Source organism: Orycteropus afer, unplaced genomic scaffold, assembly GCF_000298275.1.
Source record: "Orycteropus afer afer isolate SDZICR_OR568_19922 unplaced genomic scaffold, OryAfe1.0 scaffold00109, whole genome shotgun sequence".
Lineage (NCBI taxonomy): Eukaryota > Metazoa > Chordata > Mammalia > Tubulidentata > Orycteropodidae > Orycteropus > Orycteropus afer.
This window is the reverse complement of record NW_006921696.1, coordinates 1,073,023-1,086,218: the sequence shown is the minus strand read 5'-3', so window position 1 is coordinate 1,086,218 and position 13,196 is coordinate 1,073,023. Positions and strand designations below refer to the sequence as shown.

At 40.0% G+C, this 13,196-nt stretch overlaps 1 protein-coding gene across 1 annotated transcript in view; it reads left to right on the top strand.

Moving 5' to 3' along the window:
- The first annotated feature begins 4,499 nt into the window (after positions 1-4,499).
- The window catches only part of GFM1 (G elongation factor mitochondrial 1), a 73,552-nt gene continuing 64,855 nt past the window's right edge, over positions 4,500-13,196 (top strand). The window contains exons 1-5 of the mRNA XM_042781341.1: positions 4,500-4,589; positions 7,889-8,041; positions 9,293-9,425; positions 9,829-10,033; positions 12,299-12,415. Of these exons, the coding sequence (XP_042637275.1) occupies positions 4,500-4,589; positions 7,889-8,041; positions 9,293-9,425; positions 9,829-10,033; positions 12,299-12,415 (698 nt within the window). The remainder of the gene's footprint in view (positions 4,590-7,888; positions 8,042-9,292; positions 9,426-9,828; positions 10,034-12,298; positions 12,416-13,196) is intronic.

Genomic DNA, 13,196 nt, shown 5'->3' with positions numbered 1-13,196 from the left:
TAAACTGTGGTCAATGACATGAGACAAAGTATATATGAACTGCTGTATGGAAAGTGAATTTGCTCTGTAAATCTTCACCCAAATCACAATAAAAAAAAAAAAAAATTCACTGAAGAAGTAAAAAGAGAATTCAGAGACTGAAAAAATTGGCAATGACATATCGGACAATGGGCCAATCTCTAAAATTTGTAGAAAACTTAAACAACAACAAGAAGAAATAATCCAGTTTAAAAGTGGGCAGAGGACACAGACACTTCCCAAAGGACATTCAGGCAGCTAACAAACAAATGAAAAAATGTTTGTCATCTTTAGCCATCAGAGAGATGCAAATAAAAACAACAATGAGATATTATTCCCCCCAGCACTAATAGCAAAGTTCAAAAAAACATAGAACAGCATGTATCAGCAAGAGTGTGGAGAGACTAGAACCCTCATATACTGCTGGTGGGACCACTGTGGAAAACGATATGGTGGTCCCTTAAAAAGAGGAAATAAGAACACCATATGATCCAGCAGTCCCACTACTAGGTTTATATCCTAAAGAAATAAGAACCATGACATGAACAGATAACACGCACATTTATGTTCATCACAGCACTATTCACAAGAGCAAAAAGATGGAAGCAACCTAAATGCCTATCAACAGAGGAATGGATAACAAACTGGTACATATGCACAAGAGAATACTGTGCAACACTAAAGAGCAATGATGTGTCTGTGAGACATCTCGTAATGTGGATGAATTTAGAAGCCATTTTGCTGAGTGAAAGTAGTCAATCACAAAAAACAAATATTGTATGAAATCACTGTTGTAAAAAGTCAGGAAAAGGTTTTCACTTCAAAAGAAATATTGTTTGATGGTTACCAGAGGTGGGTGATGAAGGGAAGGTAGAACACTAAGGAGAGGGTAGATACATATTAACTTGGATGAAGGGAAAGGTAAGAAAAAAAATTTGCTAAAGAATTATCCCCACCTCACCTTTCTCCCACCCAGTGTACACACACAGACACACACACACACAGTATACCTATTCTGTACCACAATTACAGAAAAATATGAAGACAATGGATATGGGTTGTTATTTAAGGAAAATATTGCTTTGGAAAATGCTAATTTCTATTTAATTTTATTTAATATGCAGGTAGGATTAATTATATCTTACTATTAAAGTAAAAACTTAATTTTATTATCTATTTACACAACTACATAATTTATGAATTTATAAATAAATATAAAGGTAAATCAAGATTAATTTTAAGAAGTCTAGAAATGGGAAAATTTTGTTTAAGCATATATTAAATATTAATGGATTGATTCATAAAAATACTTTGTTAATAATTGTTACATAAATGTTATACAAAAACAATAAAGGAGAAATTCATCAGTGATCCTAAGTTTTCGTTTCTTTTGTCTTATAATAATGTGTTCTCCTCTAATTTCTATTTCATCTCATCCATCCATTCATTTAGGAACTCTGGTGGCATAGTGCCTAAGGCATTTGACTGCTAACCAGAAGGCTGGCGGTTCAAACCCACCAGCCAATCCTCGGAAGGAAGGTTGGGCAATCTACTTCCCTAGTGATACCGCCTCGGAAACTCAATGAGGGGTCTCTATGAGTCAGGAGTGACTTGATGGCAGTGAGTTTTGTTTGGTTTTATCCATTCATTTAACAAATATATACTGAGCAACTAGTAAGTACAAAGAAATACATCAGTGAGCATTCTAGTTGGGAGAGTCAGGCAATAAACTGATATGTAAAATGTCAAGTGCTAAATATATCACAGGATGCAGTGGTGGAACTCTTGCCCTCCATGTGAGAGCCAAGTTCGTTTCTGGGCTGGTGCACGTCAAGTGCAGCCACCACACATCTGTCTGTGGAGGCCTGCTTGTCGCTATGATGTTGAACAAGTATCAGCAGAGCTTCCAGACCAAGACATGAGGAAGAAAGAGCTGGTGATCTACTTCTGAAACTCAGCAATGAAAACCCTATGGATCACAGCAATGAGATCCTACTCTGCATGGGCTCACCATGTGTCGGGGCCAACTCCATGGCAGTTAACAACAATAAAATGTATATAAGAAGTAGTATCAAGGAAAATGAAGCATCGTGAGATCGAAAGGGGGGATCACACTGTTTTGAAGCATCGGTCAAAGAACCAGGAGCCATGGTGTCATAGTGGTTAAAGCACTTGATTGCTAACAAGTCACCAGTTCAAATCCACCAGCCACTCCTCAGGAGAAAGATGTGTCAGTCTGCTTCCATAAAGATTTAGTGTTGGAAACCCTATGGGGGCAGTTCTACTCCATCCTATAGGGTTACTATAGCACCTGGATGAGAAGTGCTATTCCTGTGCAGATATGTGGATATCTGAAGCAGAACAAAGGCCCTCCATGTGAGGAGACACAAGCCTCCTTGTGTGGCTGAGTGGAATGAGAAAGGGCAAGGGAAGTGGGAATATGTTGGGGAGCAGCCCATACATGGCTTTGCGGACTCTCACTTTGATTGGAAGGGGAAGCCATTTCAGATTTTGTAAAAAATTATTTCGGACCTACACAAATGTGCATATAACAGCACAATGAATGTACTGGAGTGTTTTCAGAGAAATGGTATCATCTGACTTGAAAGTAACACTCTAGTTACTGTGTTGAGAGGCTGAACAGCAGAAGGGCAGAAGCACTTCTGAATAGGCAGCTATTGCAATGATTCTGGTGAGTGTTAATGGCAATGCAGGAAGATGTGTAGAAATGGCAGGTTCTGGATATATTTTTGAAAATAGCACATATAGGATATGCTAACAGATTAGATGAGAAGTGTCTGAAAGACACGTCAAGTGATTTAAGATTTTTGGCTTCAGCAATTTGAAGAATGGAGTTTCCATTTATGAGACGGTGAAGACTGCAGGAGAAGAAGGTTTTGGTAGGAAGATCAGAAGCTCAGTTTTGGACATGTTAAATTTGATATGTCTGTACAACATCCAAGTGGAGTCAGTCATCAAGGATGCAGTCTTATGTATGAACTGGACGTATAACATTTACATCAAACAATACAACATATAACATTTAAGTCATATGTAACATTTGCATCAAACTATATATATATATATATAATGTTGTTATGTGCCGTCCGACTCATAGCAACCCCTCCTTGGGTTGCCGAGGCAGTATCCCTACGGGAGTAGATTGCCCCACCTTCCTTCCAAGAAGTGGCTGGTGGGTTTGAACGGGCAGCCTTCTGGTTAGCAGTCAAGTGCCTTAAGCACTATACTACATATACATATATCTGGTGGTGTAGTGCCTAAGGCACTTGACTGCTAACCAGAAGGCTGCCCGTTCAAACCCACCAGGCACTCCTCGGAAGGAAGGTGGGGCAAACTACTTTCGTAGGGATACTGCCTCAGAAACCCAAGGAAGGGTCGCTATGATTCGGATCTGACTCGACGGCAGTGAGTTTGGTGTATATATATGGTTGTGATTTGGGTGAAAGTTTACAGAGCAAATTCCTTTTCCACACAACAGTTCATACACATTTTGTTTCATTACACTGATTGCAGTTCCCTTAATGTAACAGCTCCCTTCCCATTTTCTCCCTGTGATTTTACCTTTTCCCTGTCGTCCTTTCCTATGCATTCCTGCCCTGTGAGCTATCTCCCTGTACAAATACTGCCATTCTGATCTCCCATGATTGTACCTACCTGGTGTAAATGTCCACGCTAATATGCCTGTCTATTTTTTGGCTGGAAGCTATGGAAATGAATTCAATTCTAGGCCCGAAGGGTAACTAGGAGCCATAGTCTCGGAGGTTTCACCAGTGTATCAGATCAGTAAGACTAGTCGTTTTTATGATTTTAAGTTTTGTTCTACATTTTTCTCCCAGGATCTCCTAGACTGATCCCTTTTCTGAGTGGATGACAGTAGTAGCCCGTCACCATCTAGTTTTTCTGGTCTCACGGACAATACAAAGGATATTTTAAAATGCAGTTATGAGAAAGCACTAGTAATTAATAACATCTTCACTCTTATTTTTCAGTGTTCTCTTTCAGGCCTTATCCTACAGGTAATTATTTTTTCATATTTGTGTTACTAACAAAAATAAAATTTGGCATTCTATCTTTACTTAAATTCTGTTATTAACATTTCTCCACATTTCAATAAAGGTAAAACAACAATGTTTAAAGGCTGCAACCTCTGAGGAAAAAAAAACACGATGAGCAAAGAAAGAAAACCCTAGCACAACGCACAGCAGTAACTGTACTTATACTTAGTGTGAGCCAACACTTGATCCTCTCCGCAAAGCATTGCATTTTTTCTTCCTAGTCGGCAGAGGGCGCCCAGAGGGCGCTACTCAACACTTCGGAACGGAAGCTCCTCCCCCTTTTCTTTCCCCTCCCTAATGTCCTTCGCTCCGGAAGTGGCTGCCGGCGTGACTTTGAACGCTTCCCGCTGCGGCGCCGGCAGTTGAGCAGACCCGGAGGTCTGGGAGTACGTTTCTGACCTTGCCATGAGGCTGCTGGGAACCGCTGCTGCCGGGGCTCTGGGACGCGGGCCGCTCCCATGGGTCCCCGCCGCCTTAGGCTGGCGAGGGAAGCAGGTAATGGTAACTGAAGAGGCAAGCCCAATCCTGGGACAACCCTTCACCCGGGACCTTGCTGTGCCCCTGGGATTAGAAGGGGCTAGAGAGGCAGTGAACCCCGCTCTTTCTCTGGGACCTCCATACTGACAGCTCCGCAAATGGGCAGTCGTGCTGGACTTCTGAAAACCCTCGGTACCGTGCATCGTCTCGCTGTTCACGACCAATCCAAGACAGTGTCTTGGGAGGTTGAATGGGCCCCCAATTCAGAGCTAAGCAATCCAAACCCACTGACATGAGTCGATTCCGACTCATAGAGAGTCTGTAGGACCGAGTAGAACTGCGCCATGGGGTTTCGAAGGCTGTAAATCTTTATGGAAGCAGACTGACCTCATCGTTCTGCCGCAGGGCAGCTGGTGGGTTCGAACTGTGGACCTTGTGGTTAGCAGCAAAATATCTTAAAGATAAGGGACTTGAGTATAGATCAGAGTACTAAAAATATGTTGTTGTCGGGGCTCGATTCAGGGGCATCGGACTCATTATCCAGTGCTCTTTTCACTAGAGTATTCTTGTGATGATTGTCTGCTTTCAGGCGGCCCTATGTTATTTGATTTGACGCTTGAACCTCCCGGTCCTTTAGTCAGTTTGTTACCAGGCATACAGAGGGTTAAAGTCTGGAAGTGGATTCTTTTTTTTTTTTTTGGTGGGGCGGCGAGGAGGAGGGGATAGGCTTAGAGGGGCTATATGGTTACATAGGAGTTGAACTCTTCTCAGGCAAAACTCGTTTGTTCTGCTCTGTGGTATCCCCAGAGTTTGACCAACTAAGTGTTCAGCACTCAGATTCCGTTTGATATTTTACCCACCCTTTTTCAAGCTGTTCTGCCTTTCTTCTCTCCAGAAGTGATTGCAGTGCATTTTGGATGTGAACTTCTTTGAGGCAGAGGTTTATATTATGTCTTGATTTCATAAGATAGAGGATTTTTCCCCTGAGTAATATAAAAGTGTATAATGATAAACTTTATTAATTGATTTTGTTTGGAAGAGTTGGAAACATTGGGGTGGGGGCTGCTTTGGAGCTATTGAGACCACTAGGTAGAGCATTGAAGTCTTTCCTCAAATTTCCTTGCTAGTTGTGAACTTCAGTAAGTGACAAGTGGGAAAAGTAAAATTTAAACTAAAACTTGTATTTCTTACTAAAATAGCTGTTGCCTCTCTGTATTTTCATACCTGTAACATTTGGCAAATGTATCCCCCTCTTTTATACCATCCCCTGTGGGGCACCAAACTTGAGCATTTTTTTTTTTTTTTAAACTTTTTATTGTGATTTGGGTGAAAGTTTACAGAGGAAATTGGTTTTCCATTCAACAATTCATACACATTTTGTTTTGTGACATGATGCAGTCCACACAATGTTAACAACACTCTTCCAGCTTCTTCCCTATTTCCTGTTTCCATTCATCCTTCTTTAGTATCCCTTCCTGCCTTCTGAACTTTATCCATGGGCAAATGCTGCTCTTTTGATCTTGTATGGCTGATTGTTCTAATGACTGGGTACCCCTTCTTGTTTTGCTGTTCACCTTACAGGCCTGTCTGCTGTTTGGTTGGAAGTTGAGCTATGGCGGTGAGTTCACTTCCAGGCTTGAAGGATGACTAAGGGCCACAGTCTCAGGGTTCCACCAGTCTCTATCAGACCAGTAAGTCTGGTCCTTTGAATGATTTGAGGTTTGTTCCACATTTTTCTCTCATTGAGAACTTTCCCCTGGGATCCCTTTCCCAGTGATCAGCAGTGGTAGCCGGATATCATCTTGTTTTTTTGGCTTCAGGGCTGTGGAAGCTGAGATTCATGTGGTCCGTTAGTCCTTTGTTTCCACATGTCTTTGATTTTCTTCACTTTTTGCTTCAGATGGGGAGAGGACAGTATTTGCATCTTAGATGACCAGTCACAGGCTTTTAAGACCCCAGTTGCTACTCACCAAGGTAGAATATAGAACATTGTCCTTGTGGACTGTGTTATGCCAGTTGACCTTGATGTTCTGTGAGACTGTGGTCCTGGAGCCTTGTGTCCAGCAACTCATTTCCTCAAGGTGTTTGGTTATGGCTAAGAAGTTGTCGTAACTTTGCCCCCTGTTTGCTTGGATATATTGACAGCACATACAGATATTTACAGCACATACAGAAATATCCTCTGCCAAACCTATATATGGTTGTGGATGTTACAGACCCGTATCCGTAGATGCAAAATCCTCAACAAAATCCTAGCCTATAGAATCCAACCAATTTTGTTGGAACAAGAACTAGTCAAATGGCTCAATTCCATTTTCAAGTTTTATTCAAATAGTTTACCATAGAACATACATACCAGATTCGTAGGTTTTAAGCTCCTTAAGCACAAAGATCACATTTATTCAGTTCATCTTTGTGCCCTCCACAGACTTGTGCGTTTTGTACATAATGCCTTAAATATCATCATCCACTAGATAGGGCATCAGGTACAAACTAAATCTGAAGTTCAACTTATGTCACCTCTTGCTTTTGGTAGATATTTAGTAGGTAGTATTTCTTTGTAATCTTTCAACTCAAACTCTGTTTTTTTAAAAACCTGTTTTGGGAGATCTAGAAGTTGCCTTAAAGTAATTCTCCAATAACAGTTGCCCATTCCTTGTGAGATTTTTATTTTTTATCTGTGAAATAAAGTCCATTTTAGTGTTTACATTTAGGATTAATAGCCTATGAAGTCCACAGTAGGAAGCCACAAAGGTTTTCTCTTTATATTGGGACACAGTGGCTTTCATGGGTAAAGGGTGCACATCTCTGCAGAAGTGTAAATTATTCTTAGGAAATAGGTTTATGTCTTGATCATTTTAATTCCAGGACCTAGTATAAAGCAGACATTCAGGAAAAGCTGTTTGTTTAAAGAATGTATCCTTTGTGTCGTCTCTTGTAGTCCCTCTTTTGCTGAGAGGAGTTGTATGTAGGTCAAGACATTTGCTGCCAAAAGCCACCTCAAGGATCCTTTGTGTCCACTAAGATTCCTTGAAGGAGCTCTGGTAGCTTAGTGCCTAAGGCACTTGACTGTTAACCAGAAGGCTGGAGGTTCAAACCCACCAGCCACTCCTCGGAAGGAAGGTTGGACAATCTACTTCCGTAGTGATACCACTCGGAAACCCAAGGAGGGGTTGCTATGAGTTGGGTCCGACTTGATGGCAAATAACAACAACAACAAAGATTCCTTGGAGGAAAGATGTTCACTAAACCCATTCTAATTGCTCTTTGTTTTCTGTTATAAAAAGTGTGTTGAATTGAGCTGTCTTATTTTTCAGGTTAATTGGAAGACCTGCAGATGGTGTTCATCAGGGGTAGTTCCTAATGAAAAGATACGAAATATTGGAATCTCAGCTCACATCGATTCTGGGAAAACTACGTTAACAGAACGAGTGCTTTACTACACTGGCAGAATCGCAAAGATGCATGAGGTATATGAATGGTTGATTCCAGATTACTTGGAGCTTGGTTTAATCGTTTTATAGTTACCAAACCAAACTCACTGCCATCAAGTTGATTTCAACTCATAGCAACCCTTCCAAAACCACCCTAAAATTTTGTGGTTAGTGGATAGACTAGGAGTATTTTAACTGATGACAAAAGATAAGGTGTTTGGGAGATTCAAGTGACAGCATTGAAGTATGCATGTTGATAGAAGTGGTGCATTTGAGGATATTAAAGTGAGAGTTTTCTTTACTGGATATTTCTGAGGCAGTATCTCTACAGAAGTAGATTGCCCTATCTTCCTTCTGAGGAGTTTGAACTGCCAACCTTCTGGTTAGTGGTCAACTGCCTTATGGCTGCAATAGTATTTCCCATCACACATGTTCTTATTTATGCAAAATAGCTTGAATTGTTGCTCTGAGTGGTCAAACTACCTTGAGCGACCCGTTTGTGCATGTGACTTTGAATAAAGATCCACTGTTGCTATTTCTTTAGTCTTTCAAGTTTGGTGAAGGTGGCATAATGCTTAAGGTATACAACATTATATTGAGCATTGCTGTGGTTATCCTGAGCAGATTGTCTTTTAAGAATGTTACGTCAATACGATAGACCCTTAAGTAGCCATTAAAATAATATTTATGAATAATTTGTAATAATGTGGGAAAATACTTATGATTTTGAATAGGAACAAAGGTTAAAATGATACACATTGTGAGCTTGATAGTTAAAAAATACATATCACAAAAAAAATTTTTAAAAATCTTAGAACTCTCCCAAAGACATTATCATATCATTGAATATTTAAATCAACTCTCCAGTTTACAGTAGTCTTCAGATGAAGGTTATCTTATTAAATCGTATACTCTGAAAGCAGAATTCTTCCCATTCAGGTCTCACAATCCGTATGTAGCACAGCTGGGGAAGATCTGTGCTCTGAAGATCTGCCGATGGTCTGACACGGGGCTGGTGGGCCAGAGCAGCACAGAGGGAGCAGAGATGGTCCTAAGACCAGGGTAGTTGCTATTCATTAGCAGTTGATGAGAACAGCAATGAAAAAAAAAAAAAACAAAAAGATTAGGCAGTCAATATATATAGGGCAAAGCCTGAAATCGATTTAGTAGGCATATCTGAAAATCGAATCAGTCAAATACCTGTCTTCTGCTTCCATTTCAGTAGATTACTTTCCTTCTTGGAATGCAGGGACAGAAAAATCTGAATGCTGTGCTTGTTGTATTTAGGTAAAAGGAAAAGATGGAGTTGGTGCTGTCATGGATTCCATGGAACTAGAGAGACAACGAGGAATCACTATTCAGTCAGCAGCCACCTATACCATGTGGAAAGATGTCAATATCAACATTATAGATACTCCTGGTGAGTTGGGTTATTGATCTTACTGTTTTAGCAAAAAAAAAACCCACATTTTTTTCTACTATGACCCAACTCATTTTTGAGTATAAAATACTCAAAAGTATGATTGTCAGTCCTTATTGACAGAAAATTGACATGGGACCTTGAACACTTCATCTTTATGTAGTTTCTTTGAAAATAGTGCAAGTAAGTTATGAGTAGGAAAGTATATACTTTTTATATATCTCAGCAGATTCCAAAGATACCCATGCCCTTGTGTCTTCTTAAAGTGATCTTTTGGGCTCTGGTGAGTCTACACTCATATCAGAAATCTTAATGCACGGAGATACAGACACTTTTCATTGTGCGTGTATTCAGAGCTCAGGTTGCTCTTTAAGACCCTCACACACTTCTTTGTCTCATTTAGGTCATGTGGACTTCACGATTGAAGTTGAAAGGGCCCTGAGAGTATTGGATGGAGCAATCCTTGTTCTTTGTGCCGTTGGAGGGGTGCAGTGCCAGACCATGACTGTTAATCGTCAGATGAAGCGCTACAACGTTCCATTTCTAACTTTCATTAACAAACTAGACCGAATGGGCTCCAGCCCAGCCAGGGCTCTGCAGCAAATGAGGTAGTAAGCCTTAGAAGGAGCAGATGGGGTGCAATGATCTGGATACAAATCATACATCCAGAAGGATGAGAATTCATTGGTGCTTAAGCTTTTATTAATGTGAATGACTTCTCCTAGTAAATGCAACCTGGAGACCAGTAGTATTCCTGGTTAGAACTCATCAGCTCTGTAAAATGAGGAATATAGTGCTTAACTTCAAGGGAGGTTGAAGATGAATTTAGAAAACAGCCTGTCAGTTTATACTGTTTTGCTCTAATTAGAGTTAAAACAAACCAAGGGTATGATATAAGAGGATCCTCTTTGTTGTTAACCTTTACTTTAGGAATTTGTGAGTAATGCCTCTGAATCGTATGCCATAGAGATGATATTCCCTTGCCCTAGATGGTAACATATTTGCTACGACAATAATAACTCAGTAGTATTTATAACATTTTACAGTTTACTGTATATTTCACATAGCCTTTTTAAAGAGAGTTTCACTTTTTACCTTTTTAGATGTGTAATGGAGCCATGAAGTTCCACCTCCAGTTTTACATGCAAAGCTGATGGATAGTGGTGGAAAATTTTGTAGTTAGTGAATAGACTAATTTAACTGATGACAAAAGATGGTGTTTGGGAGCTTCAAGTGATAGCATTGCAATATATAAGTTGATAGAAATGATGCATTTGAGGATATTAAAGTGAAATTTTTCTTTACTGGGAAATTGTAATATTTTCTTGGCAAAACTGAAAGTTTTCACTTTTTTTTCCTTATTTACTTACATTTTTTCCTTGCTTTTTAGTAGGGTAGACACTTTCTGTCAAGGCTTTTGCTTCATGCCAGGAAAACTCTTTTATCCTTTATTTGATTACTTTGGATCTTTTTTTTTGCTTCACTTGCTTTTATCTGTTTTCGTTTGCACCTCCCATTTAATAGGTGTAGGAACTTCTGGATCTGGCCTCCATAGTGCAGTTTTTCTGTCACACTTTCTGTTCCTCATACTGCTCTGGGTTATAGGAGAATTCTTGAGCCTGGGTATTCTGATTTGATACTCATCTGCATTCCTTCTGTTCGTTAGCCACCCCCCCCTTTCTTTTTCATTTCAGCAATTATATTTTTAATTTTCATAAATCCTTTATCCTGAAACATCTTTTATTAACAGAGACAATTGCTTTTCAGATCTTTAAATTTTCCTCTAGTAATCTTTCCTTAGAGATTAGTATCATTTCTTCAGTTAATGCCTCTTTTCCCGGTATTGATTTTTTTTTTCAAGTATTTGGTGATTCCTAGTTATTGATCCAGGAGCTCTGGTAGCGTAAGTGCCTAAGGCACTTGACTGCTAACCAGAAGGCTGTTGGTTCAAACCCACCAGCCACTCCTTGGAAGTAAGGTTGGGCAGTCTACTTCTGTAGTGATACCGCCTTGGAAACCCAAGGAGGGGTTGCTATGAGTTGGGTCCAGCTCGGCGGCACATAGCAACAACAACAGTTATTGATCCACAGTTATAGTTCAAAGTCTAGAGCATGTTTCTTCTTAAGTGAGAATCCCTGTCAGTGAGTATACTCTGTGTCCAGTGGTTGTGCCTGGTTGGGGTGGGGTGGGGGAAGCAGCCTGTTGATGAGTGTCTGGTTTTAACTCCTGCTCTGAGTGTTTTCCTATAAAAACTCCCCCTCCAGATAGCTATACTCAGCTTTGCTGGAGTCAGGTGTTCTAAAATTAAGAGGTGGGCTTAGTTACCCCATCATCTTTTAATTTCCCGGCCAACCACCCATACACTTAGTTTTCCTTCCCCTCTGCAACCTGTCTGGGCCATTTTGAGGCTATGATAGAAAAACACTTATTTTGGAGGTTTATTGTCTAAAATGAGCCCTGGTGGCACAGTAGTTAAAAGTGCTTGGCTGCTAACCAAAAGGTCGGCAGTTTGAACCCATCAGCTGCTCTGCAGGAGAAAGATGTGGCAGTCTGCTTCTGTGAAGATTTACAGCCTTGGGAACCTTAGGGGTAATTCTGCTCTCTGTGCTATAGGGTTGCTATGAGTTGAAATTGACTCAATGGCTATCATGTTTTTTTGTTGTTGTTGCCTAAATGAGGTTGTGGCTTCCTAAACTTTCTGAGTTTGGCTGTTGTCTGTTCCCCACTGCTTTATATCTTCTGTCCTGACATGCTGATGACACCACTTCCTGTTCTCTTGTACCTGCCACTGATTTATCTTTAACTTCTTTTGTCATTTCAAAGGGATTTTGGAAGAAGAAAGGAGATGAAAATGTGTATTTTTATTTCTCCAGGTCTAAGCTAAATCATAATGCAGCATTTGTGCAGATACCCATTGGTTTGGAGAGTGATTTTAAAGGTATTATAGATCTTATCGAGGAACGAGCCATCTATTTTGATGGAGACTTTGGGTAAGTGTTAAAAAGTACTGTTGTTTTAAAAAGCATCAAAGTGAAGGAAAATGATGAGTATTTTAAACATAATTCCTTTAATTGTACTTCGTCCCCATCTTTCTTAGTAGTCATTCTACCTTTGGATAATATATTCAGATCACATTATGGGATGCATAGTGTGGAAGTAAGCCTTCACCTGGGGCTATAATGTAATATCTCTTTCTTTGACTTGTCCATTTATTTGTACGTGCATTCAGTCTACAAACTTTAATGAAACAGCTACTGTGTATTAGGTATTGTGATATAAATTGGGAAGAAAATAGGGATTATAAATATCTGTTCTACCTATTTTTCAGGATTATAAAGATAGAAATATTAGTATATGAAAGCAGTTGAAAATTGTGCCAGTGTGGATGGGGCTATAAACCCACGGCTGTCAAGTCAATTCTGACTTACGGTGATAGAACAGAGCAGAACTGCCCCACAGGATTTGGAAAACTGACTATAATCTTCACAGAAGGGTTCCTTAGATCTAGGGTTGGTCTGGGAATTCACATTTCTAGAAAGGTGATGCTGATTATATTTGATAATTAAGAATAATAAATATGATTATATTATTATTATATTTGTTCATCTCCTAGAGAATTGGGCTCAGGATTGAAGAGTCTGTCATATTAAGTGCAAAAAGGACAAGGAGGCCACATGTTCTGCCCTCCTCTAATCCCACAAGAGGAAGACAGGATTACCAGCAGTAACCCAAGGCCTATTCCTACAAGGCCAGACATGCTGCCTCCCTCCA